Below are 27,702 nucleotides of genomic sequence, written 5' to 3'. Positions count from 1 at the left end.
CTGGTGTTATTATATGAAAATCTCATGTAATGAAATCAGATGACAAAATGTATGTGCATGGGGACTAAAGGAGTTTTCTCTTTATTCACGACCATTTGTATCACTTTTTTTCATTTCTTAACCATAGAAAATTTTCCCCAACTCTTCAGACGACTTTAAATTAGATTTGTTTTTAATTACACCCATTTTCAAATGCCTCTCTTTTAAAATGTCATTTGTTAAAGGCAGTGTTATGCATAAAGTAAGCCACAATGGAATAAATTGTTTTTCTTGTTATGCAGCTTTGGGAATGAAAACTCTAAGTACTGTGGAGAAAACATGTCTTGCTGGGAGCTTTCTATAATACACCTTGTAATGACTGTGCTAGTAATGAGTAGTATATTTGAGCTTTGTGAAGTAAATTTAAAGGTCGTTATTACTTCAGCCTAGAAAACATGTAATTAGTATATGACTTAAAGCAGATCAGGATACCCAATATTCTGGGTTAATAAACAGAAAGTTATTGGAAAGTCTAATATGTGATAGAAACCACATTGTTTAAGGATGCAAGATAAGGATAGACAGATAGGTAGGTAGGTAGGTCAGTTGGTAGACAGATCGATAGATACACAGATAGATAAGTGTGTACAATACTTTATGATAACTACACTGAATAGCAACGTTTTGCTTAGAAGAATTGTAACCATGTGGTACTACAGGTATGTCAAACAGATATACCAAATATATGTTGCTTTTAAATCAGGACAATTACATTGTATATTTGGTGAATACCAGTGTCATATTATTAGTAACCCATGTTTGTTTCTTACTTTGTACAGCGCCATGGAATATGTTGGCGCTTTATAAATAAATAATAATAATAATTGCATAGAATATTAGAAAAAAAAAATCTAATGAGAACCTAAATACACCAACATATGTGTTCTAAGGTAGCCATGTGTCTTGAGACCTGAAAGTAATAATTTAGTTGCATATCTTGGTATATTTAAGATTTCCCAGTTGAAAACAAATTATTATTATTTTTTTAAATGGGGTTTTAAAAATTCTGCTATTGGATTTTAACACACAAAAAAACAGAATAATTAAACACTTATGCCTAGCAACTGCTTACAGTCAGTCACTAATAAACTAAATATTTAAGTTGTTAATAGGCAGTGCATAATAAATGAAAAATGGTTATGAAAAAAAATATATTTTTGGCAGGCAATGAAACTGTATATGCTAGTTGCAGACTAGAGTAAAGCATATGGTAGGTTTTCTTTAAGCCCTCTGAGCACTGGTTAAAAAAAAGCAGGGAAAAGAGGACTCCTTTTGTTCAGTGCATAAAATTACAGGTTTTCACATTCTAAAACGCCCTTTTGTTCAGATATTAATTACGCTTCATGTGTTTTTTCCTTCTTGTAAGAAAAAAAAATAGTATAGTTTTGTGGAAAATCAGATGCTACTGCTGAGGACCAGAAAACTTGAAAAACAGGGAATTCCTGTCATACCTTAATATACATGTTAATTGAGCTCTGTTAAGCAAGATGTTTGCCTTACTGTACTACACAAAATAATTATTTGCAGCTGAGCAGATATCTAAAAAACTACATAAATGATAGAATACAATAAACAAAATAAACCCTAACTATTCGTAAGCACTGCTTTGAAATCAACACACCAAGCAAAATATCTGAGCATGACACCAATTATAAAAGTTACTCAGGTGTTTAAGAATTGTATACTTCCCCATACCAGGAATTAGTCACAGTGCACAATCAAAGAGGAAGACAGGACTTGTGCTAGAACCATTTTAATAGAATCATACATATTTGCCAGTTCCAAAATTGAATAAAAAAGAGATCTGTAAGTTATGTATATTTATGTTGATCTTCCTTCACAAAGTCAAAAATAAATGCCAATGTTTTATGAATAGTGTAATGTGGTCAAATATTAACCAAAGTCTCTTTCTTTAAGGGACAGACACAACTGATCAGCTAGTAGTATTCATGGTTTTTAAATTTTGATATCCGGTATGATTTGGGGAATATGAAATTAAAGAACAAAACATTTCCTTGTAGCCCCTCCATAGCAAATACACATTTTTGAACAATAAAAAGGGTACCTTTAAATTGGGGAATATTGTGATTAAAATATATTAAATCACAGCAGAACCCCTTGTGTTGTGGAGTTCACAGTTGCATATAATACATGAGATCACAGCTTTAAAGTCTAGCACAGATTTAAAAAAAAAAAAAAAAAAAAAAAAGAACACAGATTTACCATTGATAGAAGACACACACTGATTGTCTTTTAAAAACTACATAAGGACTCCTTATAAACATTATTATTATTATTTTGTTTTCATTTTTTTAAATAAAGTAGTGCATCTATGACAATCAGTAACGCACAAATTCACTCAGCCCTGAAGTGTTCAGTGCCATCTAGTAGTCACATGGCCATTCCATTGGTAGACCCAAAAGTTGGCTAACACTGGGCACCACTCTGGGTGCTTTCAAGCCCCCGAGCTTAGATTGAATAAACTGCCTGAGCTAGAATGGACTTCATTTCAAACTTTTATCCAACACTTTGCTAAAATCTATGGTGATCACAACTGTATCGAGACATAAATAGTTGTCTTTATTTTTTTCTCCAAGACTTGAGAAGTTTGTCGGGATCCACTCCAGTACTTGCCAGCAAGGGGTTATGTGGACAAGAATAAAAATGTCTTTATTTTCTTCAGCCAAAGACCTGGTGAGGATCTGAAAAGTCCAAGTGTTTTTGTCACCAAAGAAAGTTCACCACTTGCTAAAATGGGCTTCACAAAACCTGGAACTTCCATGATGATGTCTGGTCCTTATAATCCAAGCAGTCAGCATTGAAGTTAATCTTCCAAGATGCTGTTTGGTCTTTGTAATCCAAGCAATCAGCAGTGGAGTTGAAGCCCAAACCTGAGGCTCCATATGCTTGAGTGGACAGGGAAGCTGGAGACTGGTTCAGATGGCTTGTCACTGCATTGGTGCCCATTGGGCTTAAAGTAGCACCAGGAGTGGGTAGCTGATGGTGCATAGGGGTCAAGTAAGATCCACAGTCCATTCCACCGAAGTAAGATGTTGAACCTGCATATCCTTGACTGTAGCCTGAAGCCTGGGTGTAAGTCATGGGGTAGGATCTTTGCATACATGATGAAGATGTTGAAAGAGGATCTGAAAGAGGAGAAATGGAGGCAGGGCTCCATATAGACACAGGAGCAGTACTGCTGGAGATCACAGGCACAGAAGTACAGGGAGGGGTGAACTGACCACTGGTTCCACTCTCTGAGCTGACCTCCCTTGCTGGTGAGGTTTTCTTCTTAGCAGGCCTGACTTTATTCTGGCCTCCATTTTGCTGCTGTTGCTGCTGTTGACGACATTTTGCTCGACGATTTTTGAACCACACCTTGAAATAAAACAACATAAATTAATCAGTGATCTCACCTGGGGCAAAGAGACAAGTAAACATTGCACAGTTGTGTTCAAATAGACTATAAGGAAATGTAAGCGTTGTGCCTCAGGTGCCTGCAAATCTCTGCTTCAAAAACAAACTGAAGGATGTTTTCACTCTAAAACAGATCATACAGATTATACTTTGAAAATCACTGGAACTAAACCCACAAACATCAGCAAACCACTCAACCAACAGGACTGCTCCAGAAAATGGGGAATTGTTCCATACCTGCACTCGGGACTCTGGTAGATTAATCTTTAAAGCCACCTCCTCTCTCATGAAGATGTCAGGATAACGAGTTTTGGCAAAAAGTGCTTCAAGGACATCAAGCTGTGCTCGGGTGAATGTAGTCCTCTCCCTCCTTTGCTTTCTGGGGGTTGCTGGAAAAGAAGCAGCGCATCATTATGCTGCACTATACGTATAACATCATAACATATAATATATACAGATACATTTCCTGAAAAGCCATACAAAACTAAAATATAAAAAATATAATTAAAAATGTTATCAGGTACAATTAAATATAATATACAGTACAAGCTGCAGTGTTGTTTCAGAAGCTTCAAAAGTGTTGTAAAATATAAAAAATGATGTACAAAATATAGTATATTATTTGCTTAGATACCACTAATTCCATAATAACTGAATGGTTAATAAAACAGACAGTATAGGATGCATATCAAAAACACCTATAGAGCTATGTGTGCTAGTTCAACATAAAAGCAAAAGTAAACAGTAGTGGAAGTCTAGCATTTCTGTAGTCAGCAACTTGTCTTTATTGTCTCTGAAACTTACCAGATAAAACCTTCAACGCTGTTGTACAAATCTTCTCTAATAACCTATGAAAGCTTCCTACCCAGCTTAGATAACCAGGTTTAGTTAAAGTATTACTTACCAGGATATCCTACGGATGGATGTAACAGATCCATCCCAGAGGTGGTCAGGCTCAGTCCATTGACTGCATAAGGTGGTTGCTTGAGATAAGACATCATGCTAATATTTTGGCGTGGAGAGCAAACGGCAAAGTAATCTGGAATCGTGGTGGCTGCTTGTGCCAGTCTAGGACTCCTCGGCACAATCTTTCCTTCAAATCAATTTTCCTGCAAGTTAATGGAAATTTGCTGATTAACAGAAAGCACTGGGGGCAGGTCTTTTACCTATGGTGGCTTGTTAGTGTGTGAGCTTCACTAGTCAATTGCTCATGCTCTTAAAGGAGTCTAAGACCCCCAGCTGCCCTGTGGACCAAGGGGATGCTGACTAGATAAATGTGTTCCAAAAAAAAGGAGAAAAAAAAGAGTAACACCCCGTGCACATACAACACGCCTTCCTGTGAGACAAAACCAGGTGTTGAATTGCATGCAGTGTGCGCCCAAGTCTGCCCATTTGCATAAGATTCATTGACTAACACTCCCTAATTGTCTCAAACAAAACTTGATTGGGGCCATTTGCAGAGACAAAGGACTCCTTGGCTAAATAAATAATAGGGTGAAAACAAAGGCTTTTTTCCCCACCAGAAACAAAGGCACAATTCAGGAAACCAATCTCTTCTCATTCTGCTTGGCTATTAGAAAACATATTAATTTTAATTATCCCAGTGCATATTGTAACAAGCACTGTTTGATTCAAGTCTGCTTCTGGGTGCAGTAACAACTTTGCAATACACAAATTGTTAACTGAGCAAGTTGAACCTTCACTGGCACCCCTCTCAGTCATTTTCACCTAATTAGTAGATGTCTTAATTAGATTTGGAGGTAAGTGACTGATTTATTACTGTCTTAAAAAAATGTTTATTATTATATGCATATAAAAAAAACAAAGATAAACAGCTCTTTAAATTTTACATGAAATCACTATCATGGACAGCAGACAGTCCTAACTTGCAAGGGTACACAGAGAGCTTTAAGCTAAGGTAAGCTAATGTTGGTACAGCTCAAAATACACAACCCACTCCAAACACCTTTCAAGAATAAGCATTTTTTTTCACAAATAAAGTAGGCAGTTTCCTATTTTATGAAAGAGCAATAAGTTAGTATCACATCATACCCAATTTAAAGAAAGCTGCTCTCAGATAAACATAATGCATTCTGTGATATATTTATAAAATGAAAATAATTATTTTCTAGACTTTCTTTCACTAAACTAAACTTCTTTATTATTTCAGATTAAATTGTATACCTACAATCAACAAATAATTATTGTCTGCTAAAAGTTGAAAGTTGCATAATGCACTATACTATATATATATATATATATATATATATATATATATATATATATATATATATATATATATATATACATTTTAACTCAAGTGTTTTAAATCTATATTAGACTATTCATTTTAGATGTAAATACAAAATAAATTGGTTGAGTTCCATTTCTTATGGTTAATAATTTTTCTGGTATTTTGAATAAGAAGAAAATTGTAACTACATGGTATTGTTAGTTACAATTCTACTTAAATTTACATGTTTAAATTGTCAAAAAAATTAATAAAAATTGTAATAGCAAGAAAAGTACGTTATCTTGGTGTTTCTATCTTTTAGCACTAACTTCTTATAATGCTATCTAGCTACTTAGCTAAGATACAGATTATATAATGTGGCTTTTGCAGAGTATTTTAATAGAACAATACTATATTTTCTTAGATATTTTTTGTGGGTTTGTTTTCAAGACACGCGTTTCTGTTACCAGAAACAATGAGGGGTCTTAGGAAGCAATACTGCAGAGTCAATCATCAATTACTTTCTTTTTGTTTCAACTCTAAAGCCTTTACCTTCAGTTGCAGAAGTTCAGTAAACGGCTGCACTACAATCTGTCGTTATTTCCCCTTAGCCACTTGCTCTACACCCGCTCGATAATAATTACCTCGCCCAGTAATTAATTATAATAAATGTTTTCATGATAAATTAACAAGATAATCTTAGTGGCACAAGTCCCCTAATTACACAACGCTATGCACAGGTCTGTAAAGCATTGGTGCTGATTAATTTTCTGCCTGATAGCCATAAAACAAAACACCTATACACTGACATGTCTTTTTGTAAGAAAGGGACAAAAAACAATCTTCTCCATAGTGTAAGTACAGGGGACTTGACCAACCTCAAACAGTTACTTTTAGGGAGAGGGGGGGGGGGGGTACACTCAATTATTATGCCATCATTTGGTCAACTGTGTTCTTAATTACTGACAAAAACTATAATAAAGTGTATAATTAGTGTCGTTGCTGTGTGTTGTTTTTGCATTAAGCTGTACATGCATTTGTCTAATTATTGTTTTTCATTGTTATGCTAATATGCAGTGCACTAACTTTTACATACACAGATGGTTATAATCAACCGTTATGCATTAATCAGGAGGAATAAATCATTTTAAAATTCAATTTAAACTTTAAGTTCAGTACTGTTACGAAAGTATTGTTTATTTTGACTGCAGTTGAGATGGTATTTTTTATCAAAATGATTTCTTTGTTAAAAAGAAGCAACATATTTATTACTAAGTTGTTATTATTATTATTGGTAATTTGTTTTAGTAACAATACAAATTTGGGGAATACTCCTGCCTCAATATAAATGTAATGTTAACATAAGATTGTAGCACTTTGTGTGTAATTATGTGTTGTTTAATTAACTCCCAACATCTGCTGTTGTAGGTAACATCTGTCGGTAGAACATGCTCAAACGTATCAATCTTTTTTTTTCTAATAATTTATATTGTAAATGAGATGAATATAAAGTGTAGGCATTGCATGATAATAAACAAATGGAACAGTTTATTGTAGTAGTGACTTTGTGCTGAGTTTGCCGCCCCTGGACTAATCTGTTTTTCAAAATGACTTTCCTTGCTCAACCTATCGATCAGAGTCTGGGTAGAAATCTTTTTGTCAATAACCGAGAGACCAAGGTTTTAATAGCACTTATTTTTTTTCATCAAAATTATTGGTTAGTCAACATGAGAAGGCCAAGAATTTTTTTTTCTTCTGCACCTTGGTCTTATAAATCTCACTTAAGATCCCGTGTAAAAAAAAAAAGAAAAAAAAAAAAAGAAAAAAAAATCACTCCTCAGTTCACAGTGAATAGAGAGAGAGGGAGAGACAACAGGGGAAGAAACTCCCCGCCTCCTCAATTATCTGGTTAGTACTGTTTGTGTATTCCCTGAATGAAGACACTGATTTTAGTTTATTTAAAAATAAATGGAGTACCATTAGCTTTAATGTATATTCTGTCCTCTTTCAGAGACTTTTTAGGATGTTGCTTTGAGCCATCGAAATGCCTCATTCTTAAATAGCCATTTATTTACTGTGTACAGGCACACATTTCATGTAAGGCTCCCTCTGGCTTTCTATAAGCTTTACCTTTGTCAATTAAGCTAACAGCACCACAGTTTGCAGTTTCTGTTTAGGGAGCAGCTACCTTTCATTTGAGAGAAGTGCAATTCACAAAAAAATCACAAATGATTATATAAAGATGTATCAAAATATCTAAAAGACTTACCTTGTACAGTCATAAAATGACCGTTGAGGGCTGATTGTCTTTGATCTTAAAATAAGGATGAAATGAGTTGCTTATAGGAAAATTCTGAGTCCTCAGTCTTCCTGAGATGACTATGAGCAAACTGGAAGCTTAAAGATGTGATATCCCTCTTCAGACACATACAATGGGCTAGCAGGAGGAGGATCTTGTGGTAGACTTGCAAAATACTCTAGTCTTGCTTAGAGCTCAAGGTCTGTCCCTCTCTCGTGAACATTTGCAGACAAGGCGTCTCACTGGCAACTTTTTGACGCAAACTCTCCAGCCAATCGTAGGAGGGACGTGATTGACACTTCTAAGCCAGGGGGGAGAAAAAAATTATGGAAGGAAGGAAAAAAAGACAACACACAACAGGGGGAGGGAAACAGGCCACTGTAGCTCCAGAAGGACAATCAGGCAACAAATAACAGCTCCAATGACACTATATATACAATGCAATCATTTAAGCAACTGCTGATTGCGGCTCAGATCTGCTTCACGTATGTCATGGGCAATATTTTTTACGTGTTGGTGTATATGCCTTTGTTTATACACACATGTGTATATATATATATATATATATATATATATATATATATATATATATATATATATATATATATATATATATATATAGTAATTAAAACATAAGCAAGGCCAGAGCAGATGAAGGTAATTATATGGTATGCATACGAGTTTTAGCTGGCATAACAAATAGATCAGTGTTTCTCTTTTTTTTTTTTGTCCTGAGTGCATGTTTTCCAGGCTTCCAGGTGCAAACACAGTTTAAAGGGGAATTTTACGCAGAGAAAGAAAATATTTCATACTCACCTTGGTCTGACTGAGTAGTGACATTCAAAAATTATTTTTAGTTTAAGTTAAATTCAAAAGTTACAGTCACATGACTGCTCACTATATCTCCTCCCATTACTCAGACCTCTATTCATTACATACCGTTATGTAGGTTCACAACACTCAAAAACCCATAAAAACATAACAAACGTATTCACAATAGTGCTTGCTGCATCACTATCATGTGTAAAAAGGTGCACCTCTTTTTCAGATCCATATTGAGAATGAGAAAACTGTAACATGACTACATTTTTGGAACTTAATTTCAGGCAACATTTTTTTTTTTTTTTTTTACATTTTATTACACACTCAGACAGGTGTGCCCAAACTCTGCTTTAACAGAGACTCTCCCATTTTTGGTTCTGCAAACAGGTCTGGAGAACAGGCAAGACTGACAATTTGCACCAGGCGCCATATCCGTGAAACATTTCCAATTTGGAAAATATAGATTTACATACGGTCTACAAACTTAACAAGGAAACAAAACCGCTAAATAAATAATAAACACAATAACGTATCTAAGGAAGGACAAAATGAAAATATGCACAGATTTGAAAAAAATGAGCTGTGTGTGTATACATATGTATGTGGTTTTATCTTGTATGTATGTACATGTCTTTGTGCATATATGCTATATAAATCATATTTTTGAAATTTTTGAATTTTTTTTTTTTTTTACATTTTTCTAGCAATATGGTACAGAATAGCTAGTATAGTTTGTTTATTTATTGGGTACACATACATGAGAATATCGCCATCACATTTATTCTGCGAAACAAGGGATTTTAGGGCTGCCTGCGTTTCAAGCAAATATTTGAGCATGCTAGCAAAAGAGCAACACATGTAGAAAAAGGGACATTTAGAGGGATATAACCAACCTCTGTATAAACATTAAGAGATCTACGGTTTTGGGATCAGCCAGTGTATTTGATGATGCAGGAGGAGGGTGCAAGTCGCTGACTCGCCTCTGTTCCCCCAGCCTAATAACTTTGTTATAATCTTGCGGTCAATAAAACCATGCAGGAGTGGACAGTTACTTAAATAAACAAGTGTCTCTTTAAAATTCTCATCCACTTCAGAGGTCTAAAGTAAGACTGCTATGATTTTGTCACGGTTTAGTAAATTTACCCCTTTAAGAGGCTTTTATAAATCCCTGTACACACCTTCAGCCAGATTTGAATATAGATTTAGGGTTTAAAACCCAGAAGCTGGGAACACTGGTTTGTCAAAGAGAATTCTTCCTTAGCTGAGCTCTGTACTAAGAGGATCCTGAGCAAAGACCTGATAGAGGGTGAATACTGCTTCTCTGAAGGAATTTGGTCCTGCCATTCTGTTTTTTTGGGGGGCTACTGATTTTCAGCCAGTCTCTCTAGCTTAAAAAAGAGACGGGGAAAAAATGTCCTTTTTCCAGTGCCCTTGTCTTCACCTGATGTCTACAATTCTATCTTACGGATGCTGTAGGCCAATTGTCATGACCTGAAGGAGATCAGACTGGTGAAAATATGATTTGTGAGTGTCTTACATCACCAATGCTGTAAGTTACTAGCGCAACTAATGAACAACTTTGCCTAAGTTTGACGTAACTCCATGATTGATTGTTTGTGTTTTGATATTCTGCCCCCCCTTCCAGATGTATTCTTATCTGTATAGATTTTATATATCGAGTTGTATTGCCATGTTATATAATTTTGAATGATGGAGGTAGTAGGTGGGGCTCCCTAGATTTAATATCATAACTTCAACTGCATGCTGGGGAAATTATTTACATACATCTATTATTGGTGTGATATTATAGCAAAGTGACCGCAGTTTTGTATTCTTTATCATCCGTTGTAGATTTGTTGATTTATTTCTCTGCTAAGATAAAAATAAATACAAAAGTAAAGCTAAAACAAACACCAATACGAGCTATTGAAACACAAAAAGCAATAAAATGTATAATATAGATAGATAGATAGATAGATAGATAGATAGATAGATAGATAGATAGATAGATAGTGAAATTTTGAACACAGTGTTATCCTGACCATTAATAAAATGAACAGTTAATACAACAGTGTATAGAACAATATATAGGGAGATACATATAAAACTATAAAACACACAAATAAAATAGACAAAAAAGCTATTTTATAATTTATAAAGTCAAAAGTAATTACAAAGTTTAACAAAAAAAAAGGGTACTATTTTTTTATCGTTAAAAAGTTTTATGTTGATTTTGATGACAATTCTTTACTTTTTTTGCTTTATTAATAAACATAATTTAATCATACAAAAAAAATAGTACTGTGGCAAAAATAAAATAAAAAAATCTTGAGGTGAATCTGATCAGTCTGCCTTTCCGAGCAGCCTTCTCTAGCAGAAGAAGTTTGCCCTAAGATAGGCAAGCCGTACACAGTAGCCCCCAGCCTCACATAAGGAAGACCAGAAGCCACCTCTGCTAAGGAAGCTGGATTTCTGCCTTTAAATAATACGTGTTGGACAACAGTGGGAATTGCTTATAATCCTGCCTGCTAAACACCACATTGACATGTAGATGCTCCACCATTATACCATTGTGTCTACTAAAGCGACAGGCAGAAAGTCCGAAACTGTTTGATGTGCATTATAAATTAATTCAGACTGAAGCCACACAGCTGTGATTTTAATGTGTGTATGTGTGTGTGTGTGTGTGTGTGTCGTGTGTGTGTGTGTGTCGTGTGTGTGTGTGTGTGTGTGTGTTTATACATGTATAGACACACACAATTAAATATACAACTATTATATGCAGACACACACACACACACAGAAAAACACACACACACACACACACACACACACACACACACACACACACACACACACACAGAAACACAGACACACACACACACACACACACACACACACACACACACACACACACACACACACACACACACACACACACACATATATATTTTTTTTAAAAGCACTGTTGCACCTTCATTGCAATTCTAAAAACTGAGTCTGCAGATAGATATAGATGGATAGATAGATAGATAGATAGATAGATAGATAGCACACTCACATACATTTTGTATCTTTATTAGAAAGCAAAACTGGCCGGGGGTTCACACGAGTTCTTAATTGAAAAGGGACAATCATCTTAATGGTGTGGTTGAAGAGAAGATTACATAGTTTATTTAAACACAAACATAATTAATATGAGAAGCTACCTTGTGCTATTAACTCTAATAAAACACATCAATGTCAACAGAAAGTGCCCGACTGTACTCATCAAAAACCGCTGCCGCAGAGGCAAGTGCAGCACACCGCTGCTGTTATTATGGGGCATTTAAGGAAATTCATATCCACCTGCTATGTGTACATTTCGCAGAATCTGTATTAAAGCTACGCTCACTGTTCCGTCATCAGGGTAAGAAAAAATATTATATAAGAGAGAGGGATGGAGAAATAAATCAAGTCCCACAGTTCACAATCTGATGCCCGTACTAACATTTTGGGGACGCTAACTAACCTACTATTCCACTTTTGGGGGAATTTATACAATATATATATATATATCTTGAAAGGGCAGTGCTCTCTCACCCTTTTGTATCTTGGAATTTTGGGATTTCTAATTAATTTTGTATCTTGCACTCTATTATACATTATATTCATCATGTTCCATTTGTCACTGCAATTATCAATTCCGTATTTTGTACCAGTGTCCGTATTTGGCGCATACCATTACACCAAATGTATTGGTAAAGTTTATTGGTGTATAACAACGTCTGTAATATTTGGTACCCCACGTTTGTTTCTTACTTTGTACAGCGCCACAGAATATGTTGGCGCTTCATAATTCAATAATAATACTACTACACCATACTACCCCATCTTTTTTTTTACTTACTTTGTACAGCGCAGCGGAATATGTACATCAATAATAATAATAATAAATATGCTGGCGCTATATAAATACTAAAATACTATATATATATATATATATATATATATATATATATATATATATATATATATATATATATATATATATATATATATTGCACCACTACAATGGGATGTAAAACATTAGCTTACAGTAGAGTTGGACTCTTTGAACATAGATGTTTTCTGCTCCCTATGAGGCAGAGCAAACTTATTCTTGCTTATGCTTTCCTAACATTTTTTTTTCTAAACAGAGCAGCAGGTAGAAATCTCTGTAGCTGGGATCAGGCAGAAAGCAGCACACAGAGCTACAGCCTACCTCACTATTCAGCGATTTTCTATTCCGGATACCGAAATTGCTTCTCACAGTCCGGCCTGGCATCCTAGGGAGAAGGATTGTCACATGACCACAAGTTCTCAGAGTGACCCCCCGACAATGTTCTGAGCTGACAGCCTTACTTACCGAAAATTGCTTTATTTTTATTATTAAACACACCGTTAGATTCGAGCACCCTGATACTGTAATTATTTACTAATGCAGTTATAACATCTGACACCAAGGGTTCAAAATAGCAGAGAGACCAAGTAATGCTTTGGTACTCTCATGTGGGTGCTTATTTTGGGGTCACTGAGCCCAGGGGTGAGCTTCGGGAAAGTTCAGCATCAGCCTTGCATTTTCTCGAAGGCTTCCATGGGAAATAGGATGGTTTGCTTTCTCCCAATTGTCTCCCGGCCTGAATGGTGAAGATACAGGGGGATAGGATAAGTAATAGATGGGGTTTTAGGGGCCTGTCAGGAAGTTCAATTTAATATGTTGCTGGGTTGTGCCTCGGGACTCAGCTGCTGCGCTGAGATACAGGGAACTGATTCTGCACGATACAATTTAACCAGAGGAGCTTCTCCACCAGATCTGGACAGGAAGTTAATTGCACTATAATACGAGGTTTCCCAAAAAAATGCTTCCCCCAGCAGCCCCCTTGCCAGTAACCAAGAGTTCCGTGTAAATAGATCTAAGCACAGGTGACGGCGTGCATGATAAGAGACTTCACTGACTCGCCTCCACTTACCGAGGCTTATAATGAGTCTCTTTAGTGTCACGAAAGGAGTCCTGGAGACCTGTAATATAAACTGTGACGTTAGAAGCGGAAGAAAAAGGTCAAAGCAAACCTGGAGCGAAAAAAAAGACCCTATGAGATAATGAATTGTATTTGTAGCACAGATAATGGATAGAACATTAGTAGAAAAGAGTCTTCTTTTCAGTTATACATGCTTTTTTTAATAACATTGCATCATTCTGTCACAGTTGCAGTTTTAAAACCACACTCCGAGACTTTTGAGCTATAAAGCAAAGCAGAATTAATGACTCTTTGAACTATCCTGCAGTAAAACCTTATCTTAAGCTGTCTCTCGCTGTTTCTTGGCTGTTTAAGTACTTCAGAGAATAGGACTGTATTCGACCCAGTGGGTTGAATAGCTCAGAGAATCTCTTTTGCATAGATAACAACTGAAGCTTTTTAACTCTTCTTGTACTGGAAAAGGACATGAAACTCTTTACTGTACTACTAATATGCTGGAGAACAGAGGCGCCAAAAAGATAAAAGGAAGCTAAATGAGCTTAAAAACCAAGGAGGTAGTGGTGGACTTACCTCCTCCAAGTAGACACACAACGACCGTAGTAAAGACAGTCAATATATTTTATTTAGGAAGTCCAAATATGCAACGCATTTCGCAGGTTTGATCCCTCTTCATCAGGCAATAACAACAGAGCAATAGCATATGTGGTCAGTAGAAGAGCCAGGCACCTCTGAGGTGCCTGGCTCTTCTACCATTCTTATTGCCTGATAAAGCGGGATCAAACCTGCGAAACGCGTTGCATATTTGGAGTTCATAAATAAAATATATTGACTGTCTTTACTACAGTCGTTGTGTGTCTACTTGGAGGAGGTAAGTCCACCACTACCTCCTCTATTTACCAAGAATTTGGTTTTTTAAGCTCATTTAGCTTCCTGTTATCCTTTTGGCGCCTCTGTTCTCCTGCATAATATGGAGTCCACCCTGGGTGGAGGGTTGAACCCCCTTTTTTCTCATCTACAGAGAGCGACTTCTTATTCCTGAGTGGGGTCAGGAAAATCTCCCCACCTGCCTTTACAGTGGTTGCCTAATGGTAACCCTGGTTTGTGAGTATAAATATTTACTCTATCTAGTAACAATTTACCAGTACATATTACACTATTGGGGCTCTTGGTGTTCCTTGTTTTTATCTGTACTACTAATGTTCTATTTCTTAGCTGTACTTCACATATAATTAATTATCTAATAAGTTTATTTTCACTTCAGGTTTGCTTTAACAGACAGGTTTTAGTTTTTTAATTTTTAGTTTGATTAAGTCAGCAACTTAAAGCCTGCACATTAGGATTATCAGGGTTATGGTGTAACGCATTTGAGGGAATACATTTAGGGGAGCTGTCTTTTTTTGCATCATCCATCAATTAGTTTCTAGCAAGACATTAGATCTAAGAGATGCTTTTTAGCTATTTTCACAACTTCTTTCTAGAGAAATGGCTGCTTTGATTCTAACTCATAGTTGAGAGATGGGCCAGTAAGCTGCTTCAATTTCTTCTGCTCCTGCCTCTGCCAGATGATATGACTCTCTCTATTCAGCTGCATACAGACTGTAGATGGTGGTTCAGTCTATGTGATCTCACCAATCCTTTCCATGGATGTGCACACATATGTTGTCTGACAACGTATGCTGCGGCATAACTAGAGGCGAGCAGCTCCTGCGATCACAAGGGCTCCAAGAGCTGTGGGGGGTCCCAACTATCAACCTTTCCTTTATTCAATACAGGGGAATGTACTTTAAGAGGAACTTCAGCCTAAACAAACATACTGTCATTAAGTTACATTAGTTATGTTAATTAAAATAGATAGGTAATATAATCTCTTACCCACCCTGTTTTAAAAGAACAGGCAAATGTTTGATTTCATGAGGGCAGCCATCTTTTTGGTTGAAAGGAGGTGACAGGGAGCATGAGACACAGTTCCAACTGTCCTGTGTCCTGATCACCCCTCCCAGTTGCTAGGCAACGTCAATAACAACATAGGAAATCCCATTATGCTTTGCACAGCATAAGGGAAAAAAAGCCCGGGCAGTTTTCTTTGCTTAGCTAAAAATGCAGCTAAAATGATGCTTTGGTAAGAAAAGCAAAGTTCTGATGCTGTGAAACTGTTAAAGAAACACCATGCCTTTTCAGTGCTGCTGAGTAGATTTTTAGTCCGGAGGTTCACTTTCAGATTAGGTGTTTTTGTGGCTACACTTGTTATGGGTGTGAACATCATTATTGTTATTATTTATTGTATTTATAAAGTGCCAACATATTACGCAGCGCTGGACAGTACAATAATAATAATCCAAACATTTGTATAGCACTTTTCTCATGACAGACTCAAATCGCTCAAGAGCTGCAGCCACTGGGGCACGCTCAAGAGGTCACCCTGTAGTGTTAGGGAGTCCTGCCTGGAACTCCTTACTGAATAGGTACTGACCCTAGCCAGAATTCAAACCCTGGTCCCCCATGTCAAAGGCAGAGCCCTTCACCATTACACTATCCAGCCACTACTAAAATGATGGTCACACTTGTGTTATGACCCTTGCAAGATGGGCCCTAAGGCCATGAAGGACACCAAAGGAGGCAAGGGAAGGGTGGGAACCTTGGTGGGGCCATCAAGGTTTTGCTGGGGGCCCCATGACTTGTAGTTATGCCCCTGAAACTATGGTCATTTGTACATGTGTGTTAGGCAGATCTGTGTGGGGGGAAGGGGGGGGGGGGGGCAAGGACTTCCGAAAGCCAGCTCTCTTTTTCTCTAAAGGGGAATCATAGCAATTACCCGGGTAAAACATACTGATGCCGCACAAATTTGAGTGTCTCTACAAAAGCTGGAGATCACTGGAGAACATAAAAAATCAAGCAAACCTGGACTAAATTTTTCTCCCGGGGATATTAAGTCAAACAGATCTTAACCAGGTCATTTCTTGTCTTCTGGCCATGCTCACAGCCATTGGGGAAGCACATCGGCATTGGACATGCGCTAGCACTGTCCATGCCCTGCCGGTAGAAGGAAGCATAGAGCCGTAACTACAGAGGAGTAGGCCCTGCAAGTGGAGGGGGCTCAGAGGTATGGGGGGCCCCCAACTACTAACCATCTCTCTCTGATATTTCAGATAAGGTATTTCTGTGGTTACACATGTTATTATGGGTGTAAAGGTCCTGGAGGCCACACTTGTTTTTTGACCCTGTAGGGTGGGCCCCCAGACTGTGAGGGTCACTAAAGGGAGGCAAGGGAAGGTTGTGAACATTAAGGAGCCCCATAAAAGGTTTGTTGGGGGCCCTCATGATTTGTAGTTACGCCCTTGTATGAATGAGTTTTTTTCTCTATGCGTGAGTACTCCCTTCTACTCTGTGCCCCTCTCTACTGGGTATGAGCAGACCATACTTGCCTATGCCCAGTGTGGATGTGCTCTATCGTGGCTGTGCTCATGACCATAAGAAGCTTATTCATCTTGGGGAGTTGAATAGGTATATAGTCGAATAGGTACAATTCAGGTCTTCAATTAGCTCACCTGCCTTAGGGGGGATTTTTCTTCCCCAAAAATGTAAATTTCCATAAACCCCAAAGTTTCTATTTACCAATAAGGTAATATTTCTGATTTAACGTTCTATTTATTTTTGAAAAATTATTCAGACCTCTAAATTTTATTTAAGGAAGATATCCAGTCATTGCAGCTTTCTCCAGCCTTAAGGGGTGCCCTTGAGTTTTCTGCAGTACCCTAATACCCCACCCTCATGGCTGGCTAGGCAGTGGTGAAATCGCTGCTTGACATCTGCTCTATGATCCAACTGGACATCTGTAGGTGGCTTTGGCCTTAGCATCTGGTAGTGGGATGTCTGATCTAGAGCTACAAAAGATAACCAATATATAGCAAAGTCCCTAGTATCCAGCACCAGTGGGGATCGCCTGATGCCGGATACATGTGCTTGATGGTTGCTTGAGCAACTGCCCGAAAAGGCACAAGTCTCCCCACCTAAATACTCACAGAGTCTCCAGCAATGTCTTGCAGCCTTCCTGTTTCTCCTAGTGGCTTTCTGGCATTCTTCATGCACGGAAGCCGGCGTGTCATCTGACCTGCATCGGGTCACATGACACTCCGGGAGCCATGCACGAATGCTGGTAGCCGCTAGGAGCCCTCTAGGAGTTACAAGAAGGATGCAAGACGTCGCTGGAGGCTCAGTAAGTATTTAATACGTGCAAACACCCCCGAAAAGCCCCCCAAAGTCACCATTATCCCCTCAGGCATGACGGAGAGTTGCGACTTCTGATTGCCTGAGTTCTAGATAACGGGGACCTTGCTGTATATCAATTTGACTGGTCTTCTTAGAAACAGTTAAAATGTCGAGGATTAGTTTGCAAGGAGAACTTGGGGTAGAGGACGGCAATGTTTACATTGATCACAAAGTTATCTTGTTTGTTTACAAGCGAGTTAATCCTCAAAATATCCTTTTTCATCTATCACGTGTAGAGACTGCTCATTACATGCCCACCACAGGACAGAAACGGAAGCATCTAACTTTGGGTACAAACATGTTTGACACAGAAATGGATGCTCCTCAGTTCTGAATATTTGGGCAGAATTAACAAGCATGCTAGTTAGTCTTACCTAAACCCAAGGGCTCAAAGCAGCACCACAATCTAGGAGAGGGCCACTAGAAATGAAGGTCACACCACCATTTCCAATGGCTGCCTATTTTTGGGCAACGAGTGATCATTTTTACAATTCTGTGATGTGGGTACAGGCGTAATTATGAGTACAACGTTTGGCGATACGTGGCCACAATGATTGTCTTGACGGATTGGATCTTTAAAATCCCCGACGACTCCTGTGCAAAGTACCGTGATTGCTTGAACTCTTGCTTGTGTCCGTCATGTGCTGTCGCGTATACCCGCCGGCAGGAAGGTGGATCGGGGAACGCTTGTTGTGGGGCGTCGCTGGGATCCATCTTCCTGCAATGCGAGGTGAGTATTCAGCTTAAAGTGGTTTCAAACTCAGAAATTCTTCTTTGCTCTAAAAGATTAATTACAGCCTAAAACCAACTACAGCAAAGTCCCTATTATCCGGCACCCATGGGGATTGGCTGATGCCGGATAAGTGTGCTTTCTGGTTGCTTGAGACTCAATGTTATAAATAGGCCTAGTTAATGCAGTACAATCCCCAACTTTGTATTCATACTATGAACTGTATTAAATGTTAAAATGCAGTACCGGTAATTGAAAGTATATTAATCTTGTGAGGGCCATGGAATCCAGTCTTTAAGCACAGCTGAGCCCCAAAATAGCCTATAAAGTTGGCCTTCACCACTGTGAGTACTGCCGACGATTTGTTTTGGTTGGTTAAGACCAGGGAGGAGCAGAAACTACGCCAGTGCGAATTTACGCATCGTAGTTCGCATCTATGCATCGCAGTTCATAGGTGAAGTTTCAAAACTACGCTTACAAATTTACGTGTAGCGAAGTACCGCTACGCATAGCTTATGCCCACTATGCGTAGTTAACATGTGTATTGCGTAGTGAACTACGAATGCGTTACTCGCGACTAATTTTCCGCATGCGATTGTATGCTTACAAATTTACGCATTGGAAAGGGGAATGTATGCATAGAAGAGCTTGTGATCCGAACTTTTAGCTTGTGATCCGAAGTGATAACATTGTATCAACAGAGGAATGTAAACAACGGATAATTAGTTACAGCTAGCAATGGCTGAAACTGAACTCCACAGAGATGACAAGTAGACACAGATGCGAAATGTATCACTAGAGAGCTGCTGTATTTATTTTAAAATCTAAGAATTAAATGCAATGGCAGCTTTCAGAGCAGATAAACTGTACTTTGGGACCTTGTAATTTGTAAACAGGCAATATTACTTGTGCACAAAGCAAATATGGTAACTGAATGGGTAATAAAAAGCAGGTAAACACATTTTTATTGAATGTTATGTCAGAGTTTTATTCCACTTTAAGCAACTTAATTCTGGCCCTACTCTAGAGCTACCTGGGAGGCGGAGCACAATTACCTGGTCCGTCGTCTGGCCCTCCCTCTTCAGCACTATAGCAGCCTATCACCATGAAGCAGCATCTCTCCATGGACTCCCAATTCATGTCATGTGACATTGTAAGCCTATGGAGAGATGCGCTGCATGGTGCGAGCAATGGCCTAGGTAATTGTGTTACACTGTGACTGCTCTGCATAATTGGCAGGGGGGGAGATGTTAGTTGTTGATGGAGCAATAAGCAGCAAAAAGTCTAGAACTGGCCCTAATGATGCCCCTGCGATTGGGGAAGAACAGGCAAATGTGGTGCGATCCAATTTTTGAATCGAAACGTAGTAAGTGGAATCTAGTCCTAAGATTTTGTGTTGATTACGTTTTATTTTGATTTTAGCTAATGATTGTGGTTGGTCAAAATCCTCCTAGCTGCATAAATGTGCATAAATCAAACAGCGTCATGGAAGATGTTGGTATTCTATAAATCAATGATAATAATAATAATAATATACACGAGTGCCAAATTATTTCGGCCAAACGCATTGTTCCCCTCCTTACCTTATGGGAGGATTTCAGTGATCCTTCTAGTAACCTTGTATTCAGGAATATCTAGGTAAACAGAGAGACCAGGAGCCCAATGGTGTAGTATTGTTAACCTGCTGGGCGGTCTGGACGAGCTCAGCTCATCCAGTACCGCCGGAGCCTGCCGCTCAGGCCCTGCTGGGCCGATTTGGCTCAAGTAAAAAGCAGCACACGCAGCCGGCACTTTGCCAGCCGCGTGTGCTGCCTGATCGCCGCCGCTCTGCGGCGATCCGCCGCGAGCAGCGGCGAAAGAGGGTCCCCCCAGCCGCCTGAGCCCAGCGTAGCCGGAACAAAAAGTTCCGGCCAGCGCTAAGGGCTGGATCTGAGGCGGCTGACATCAGGACGTCGGCTGACGTCCATGACGTCACTCCGCTCGTCGCTATGGCGACGAGGGAAGCAAAACAAGGAAGGCCGCTCATTGCGGCCTTCCTTGTTTATTCTGGGCGCCGGAGGCGATCGGAAGAACGCCTCCGGAGCGCCCTCTAGTGGGCTTTCATGCAGCCAACTTTCAGTTGGCTGCATGAAATAGTTTTTTTTTTATTAAAAAAAAACCCTCCCGCAGCCTCCCTGGCGATCTTATCAGAACGCCAGGCAGGTTAATAAATCGGACGTTGTAAGCGTATACTGTACAGCTATACTCACAAGGGTGGGTTGCAGATTCCTGCAACCACCGTATAAGCCAACGGGAAATTAACCTGCTCGGTACTCCAGGTCCTGCCGGAAGCTGGATGGTTGCTCTCCTGCGTTAGTAGTGTTTAGGGAAAAAAACTATTACCGCCAAAGGAGGTTTTTCTATATACTTGTAAGGATGGAGATGCCCAAGTGTAAAAATATATGTAAACTTCTAATAATTAACATAAGAATGAAAGGTATTACCTCTCCTGACGGTAAAAACACCAGTAGTACTGGAAAAGTATTTATTCAAAACACAAAATAGACAACGCATTTCACGGGTACTAGCCCACTTCCTCAGGTCAATGCACAGTGCCTTGCAGCAAGGTGAATAGGATGTGGGCGCCTCCCATCAGGCGACATAGAATGTAGTTACTGATATTTTAGTATTGCGGGAACAATACCACTTTCAGGCCTGGAACCCACTAGGAATCGCTGCAGCGCTTTAAAATTGCCGCAGTGCAGTGTGCAGCGATTCATAGGGCGATTGTGATGGTGATTCCCCGATTTGGGATTCTTTTTTTTTTAATAAAACTTTATTTTACTTACATGGCATCCTTCTTCCCTTTTTGTATCCCCACCCCCTAAAGGAAGAGGTTAAAGGTGCTTCTCTAGGACCAGTTAGAGAAGGGCCTGTGACCTTCCTTTAGGGGTGGAGCTACGGACACAAGAAGGAAATCAAGAAACCACGTAAGTATTTAAAGTTTTATTCAAAGCTCAACCGCTCGCCCCCCAAAGCGCTGCATAGTTACCTTTGATAAGCGATTTATGCAACCCTTATATACTTTGCATTGAGCGCTAACATGCTCAAAATGCTGCATGTCCTGTGATTGCGATTACCCCTAATTGCAATCGTCGGCAATCCCGAAACGCTGCCAAAATCGCTCTACTGGGTTCTAGGCCTAAGTGGTGGGGCCTCAGTTGACAGTGCAAAGCCCCCCTCCATTCATGCCTATATGCCTAAAGAGGAAGAGAGTTTATAGCTGGCTGGGTAGATCACACTTGGTGCAGTATGATTTCTCATTTTTTTATTTTATTTATTTTTTATTTTTTGCAAACACTCTTTTTCTACAATACATTTTGCATAATTAATTTAATATAATTCTATATTAAATGCATATTTTTTAGAAAGAGTCCAGAGCAGGTGTATTAAATACTGTTGTGCGAGGCATCTGCTCTACATTTGCACAATTTTTGCTTCAGTTGGTGTTATGTTGTCAAAATAAATCTGCTACAAATAGTCACCTTTAGTTGTGGCAGAACTAAGGTGGTAGAAGGTTCTCAAAAAAATTATAAAATAATTAAAAACAGATTAAAAAGGTAAGAAGCCTTTACCTCACTAGTGACACAAAATAACAGGAAAATTACCTTATAGGAAAAAACACACTGGACAATGCATTTCACGGGTTACAACCCACTTCCTCAGGCACGTCCTCCCACCTTAGTTAATCCTGGGCAATAGTCCGGTAATGGGCATGGCATGTATTGGGTTTAAATTATTAGCACCTGACAGTCCCTGCTAGGGGTCATGACAAAAGTATTCCTGTATCCAGCAGACAGTTGTTGCCAGAGGCAGGATAAACCCCTTCCAATTACTGGGGGAGTGCAATGGGGACAGAATGGAGATGACTTCGAATATTAGAATATTCAAAACTATTTCAAGGTAGTCAATTATAAAGAAAAACTTGTTTTCATAGAATCTGCTATTTTTTCCAGATATACGCTATTATGTGTAATCCAAATTTCCGATTGGCAACCACGGTACACGACAGCATTCTCTGATTGTCCTAATAATCTTGTGATTGGCCTGAAATTCTTTAGTCTTCGTAATGTGGTATTCCACGGAATTCTGATTTTCTCACTCTGATTTCCGCCACGGAAAACTGATTTTCGCAGAATTCGTAAGCTCATCCCTAGCAGTGACAAGTTAGGGACAAGGTAGAAAAAGTTTTTATCCTTGATGGTTATCCATAACCTCCAATTCTCTGTGAATGAGAAAGACCAGGAGCCCAATGGTACAGTGTTGTAAGACAAAGTGATGTAAGCACACATGTATAAGTATTATACTCACAAGGGTGGGTTGCAAAACTTGCAACCACCGTCTGAGTCTGTAGGAATATAACTGCCCCCCCCCCCTCCCCTCTCAAGGTCCCAGGCCTGTTGGTGCAGATGCTGGTCAGCTCTCCTCGATTTGTTGTGAGGACTAAAGGTCCTCGTGACTAAAAAAAACCTATAGGGTATAAACTATACTAAAAAAACACTGATGGAGGTACCCTTGAGGATATGATACTTCTAGATGTTGTATGTATGAGAAGCATAATTTCTTACCTTCTCTGAAGGACAAACCATTATTTTAAGTAACCAACTGTAGAACGTTTGGTCAAGAACGTGAGCACCTAAAAAGATTTTCTGGGCTCATGTTCGTGACCAAAAGTTCTACAGACAATTGTATTGACCTGAGGAAGCGGTACAAGACCCTTGAAATGCGTTGTCTAAACATTACTTTTACACTAAATAATGGTTTGTCTTTCTGAGAAGGTAAGACATTACGCATCTCATATATACAACATCTACTAATATCATATCATCAAGGGCACCTCCACCAGTGTTTTTAAGTATAGTTCATACCCTATAGGGGTTTTTAGTCACGAGGACCTTTAGTCCTCACAACAAGTCAAGGAGAGTGACCAAAAAAGCATCTCCACCAACAGACCTGGGACACACACTTGTGAGTATAAGACTTACCTCCACCAGTGTTTTTTAGTATAGGAACAAGGTAGACCCCCTGGTTCCTATAGCATTCATTGCTATGAGTTTAGTTACAACCCCATGGGCAGGTGAAATCATTTGAATACAGGCTGTCAAAACAATCTTCTCCCCGTCATGTCAGCTCTTGAAAGTCAGTCTATATTTTCAGTGCCTGTATGGAGTGTATCTCTAGATGCTACACATGTCAGATGACAAGCTGTATTGACTTTAACACCATTCAATTTCCGCCGCTCCTGTGCTCCACTGACACCTGATCTTATCTCCGAGATGGCTAATGCTTTCCTTATCTGTGACTACCTTGTCATTGAACTTACTTCCTTTATATTGGAATTGTGGCAGCGATAAAAAAAATATATATTTATAAATATCACAAGCAAGATACCCATCTAGGCATTCACATCTTCAAAACAGCTTTCCCGTTATCCTTTATTGCTAAGCAAATGAAAGTGAGTTGTGTTTTTGATTTAATGTTTCGCATTCAATCTATGTAAGACTTGGAGTTGAATTCCAGGTATTCAGCGAGGATAAATTTGACCCTGCAAGTGCTTGAATCACACTGTACTCTTCACAGTCGCGAGACTGCACAGAGCTTCCACTCAAAGCAGCTCATTGTGGCACGACCAAAAATGGGCGTATGTTACGTATGTTACGTAGCGGGTGCAAAACATCCGCTATTAGTAGCCGCAGTTCCCGTAACGAGCGACCATTTTTGGTCGTAGGGGGGGCTATTAGTTACAGGGGGAGGGTTATTAGTTGCCTGGGGCAAGTTATTAGTTGGCATTAGTTGGGGAAGGGTTATTAGTTGCCTGGGGAGGAAAGTTATTAGTTGTGTGTGGGGGGTTATCAGTTGTCTGGGGGAAGTTAATAGTTGCCAGGTGGGGGAGGGGTATTAGTTGCCTGAGGCAAGTTGTTAGTTGCCAGGTGGGGGGGGGGGGGGGTATTAGTTGCCTGGGGGGAAATTATTAGTTGCCAGGTGGGGGAGGGTTATTAGTTGCCCAGAGGAAGGATTATTAGTTGCTGGGGGGAGGGTTATTAGTTGCCGGGGGAGGATTATTAGTTGCCTGGGGGGAGGATTATTAGATGTTCGGGGGGGGTGGGGGCTGTGTGAGAGTATGGAGACGTTAGGTCATAGTGAAATATCGTCAAACAGTGCAAGAACTTCCGAGTTCTGTGATTGGGATAAAATTAGCGAGCTGCACTAATGCGGCATTTCTGAGAAATCCGATCTAACATTTCTGGAAATGTAGAAATTTCCATTCCACGAAATGTAAATGAGCATCGCTGGGAACACACGATGCGATTTCCTGTCCGCTCGATGGGTAATCTGATGGGAAATGTTATTGTGTGTACAGGTCCAATCTGCTCCCAATTTATAAAGGGATCAATTTTCCGATGGTAACTTTGCCAGATTGAACCTGATCAGAAACAGATTGGACAAGTCGGAAATAATCATCCGATTCCTGTCGATCAGACCGGAAGTTACATTGTGTGTTCCCAGCATTAGTAGAATCAATTAGAGTGATGAAATCTGCTGGTATTCAGATGGGAACATCGAAGTGTATATAGGCATCCTTACTTTCCTTGGGCACCAGCAAGAGGATGCAATTGGAGCGGTCCAGCGGACAGGTGAGCACTGAGCCTACACTCCCCTGCCAACACTCTGCACGGCTCCGCAAAGCAGTTAGTTTCGGCAAACGGAGCTCACCGCCAGGAGCCGAAACCAGGCACCCCATAGCAGCAATGTTGTTCTGGCAAGTTTTGCGTCAGCAGGGAGAGCAGTCATTTGGCTCTCCCAGCGCCCAACTCAGCGGCGACGCGACAATACGCACAACGGCTCAGGGGGAGCACATTTTAGATGAGGGAGATTACACTGATTTTTTAAAATAGATTTCATGCTAAAATATATGGAACATCTGTGTACAGTGTGAGGCAATAATAGATCCCTCTCTGATTAGATTACGATCACAGGGGGATCTCTCTGATGGTGGAATATGGTGGCCACCTTCACAGAAACATCTGTTGAGAAGTGTCTCCTACAATACGAGAGGCGACGCTCAGCACCTGGCTTTTGAAACCCTTCAGCACTTTATTTGGCCTGAGGAAGTGGGCAGAAACCCACAAAATGTGTTGCCTGTGCCTATTAAAAATTAACTATTTTTTTGGTGCCTAATTTAAATCTACCTTCTACGATGGCTAACAAGTCCAACCAAAATGGGCAGTCCCACTGCTCACACTGCAAATTTTCCTTCACCAGGGAGTCAATCAGTCCACAGCACACCCAGATCCCCAAATTAAAGCCGCTCTGTAGTCCGCTGATCGTCGTCCCTCCAGCCCCCTACATAGCAACAGAGCACTTCGCTAGCCTTAAGGCTAGTATGTGTCTGTACAGCAATGTTCCGCGAATTGTCACTGGAGGGACTGTGTCTCAATCCCCAATGGGCAACAACTCTTGCATGTATGTACTTAGTTCAAAGAACAACTTTCAAATAAACTGTCCTTCTATGAACCCCACATACAGTAGAGCTTTTAGCCTGTATTACAGGCTCTTATTACAGCCTATTTGGGGAAAAAAATGCCTTGTTTACCAGCTGTTTGTGTCGGCGTTAGGCTAGAGCTATACCATGTAGCTAGGATCCATGTCTCTGTCTTTCCACACATACTGCTTTCTCACAGATCTCAAGAGAACAGCTGAGGGATTTTGTCAGCTACAAAGAAAGGATCTGAAGAGAAGGACCTGTACTCTATTCCTGTTCTTGTATGCCCCCCCCATTCAGAATGAGCTTTTCCTGTCCGTAAACTGTTTACTTTACACTGCAAGGCAGAGAGAGAGAGAAAGAGAGAGAGAGAGAGAGAGAGAGAGAGACAGGATCAGACACACAGAGCTACAGCTGATGAGTTATTTACACACCTATTTGAAGCTATATTTCTGCTTTCTATCATTCTGAACACATTTTACTTACAGTATTACAGCCAGTGAAGATTGTTTCTGTATGCTGGATGTGCTGGACACAGTCCTCCATAGTAATGCCCACAGTGAAAACTATTCTCTGTAAGTGTCATATTTTCTTCACATAAAACATGAAAAAAAAGCCTTTGTATTGCTATTTGCTAGCAATTACTGGAAATACATGTGGCATTTACAATTTTAGTTAACTTCAATAGTTGTCCTTTAAGAATACCACCTCATCCAAACTGAAACAGTCAGATCAGGAGAGAATCATATACAGCAAAGTTGCTGTTGTCCGGAACTGTGGCAACCGGAAGTCTCAACTAACCGGCATAACTGAGGGATAATGGGTACTTTATTTTGGGCTGGTTTGCAGGCTTGGAAAATACTTACCCAGCCTCCAGTGCTGTCTAGCAGCCTTCCTGCGGCACCTAGCGGCTTAACAATGCAGGTCAGGTGACACGCAGGCATCCGTGCACGGAGGAAGCCGGAAAGCCGCTAGGTGCTGCAGGGAGGCTGCTAGTAGAGATGGCCCGAGCCTCCGATTTTCAGTTTGCGAACCGCAAACGCAAACTTCTGCGAAAGTTTGATTCGCGCAAACTTTTGTAAACCGCAATAGACTTCAGTGGGGAGGTGAACTTTGAAAACTAGAAACACTTATGCTGGCCACAAAAGTGATGGAAAAGAGGTTTCAAGGGATCTAACATCTGAGTTTTTGCATGGATGAGTGGGATACACACCAAAAGTCCCAGGAAAAAATCTGGATTTTGACGCAAAGCAGCGTTTTAAGGGCAGAAATCACATTGAATGCTAAATTGCAGGCCTAAAGTGCTTTCAAACATCTTGCATGTGTACACATCAATCAGGGAGTGTAATTAGAGTACTGCTTCACACTGACACA

The 27,702-nt window shown here is 39.6% G+C and overlaps 1 protein-coding gene across 1 annotated transcript; it reads right to left on the bottom strand.

Moving 5' to 3' along the window:
- Window positions 1-2,542: 2,542 nt before the first annotated feature.
- Window positions 2,543-8,228, bottom strand: OTX2 (orthodenticle homeobox 2). Its single transcript, XM_068254376.1, has 4 exons — window positions 7,959-8,228; window positions 4,361-4,565; window positions 3,694-3,845; window positions 2,543-3,417 (listed from the first exon to the last, which is right to left on the bottom strand). Exons 2-4 carry the CDS (start codon window positions 4,455-4,457, stop codon window positions 2,800-2,802), a joined length of 867 nt encoding a protein of 288 aa, XP_068110477.1. The 5' UTR covers window positions 4,458-4,565; window positions 7,959-8,228; the 3' UTR covers window positions 2,543-2,799.
- Window positions 8,229-27,702: the final 19,474 nt, after the last annotated feature.

Source organism: Hyperolius riggenbachi, chromosome 9 (assembly GCF_040937935.1).
Source record: "Hyperolius riggenbachi isolate aHypRig1 chromosome 9, aHypRig1.pri, whole genome shotgun sequence".
In the NCBI taxonomy this organism is placed as follows: domain Eukaryota; kingdom Metazoa; phylum Chordata; class Amphibia; order Anura; family Hyperoliidae; genus Hyperolius; species Hyperolius riggenbachi.
This window is presented reverse-complemented; position numbering and strand designations above follow the sequence as displayed.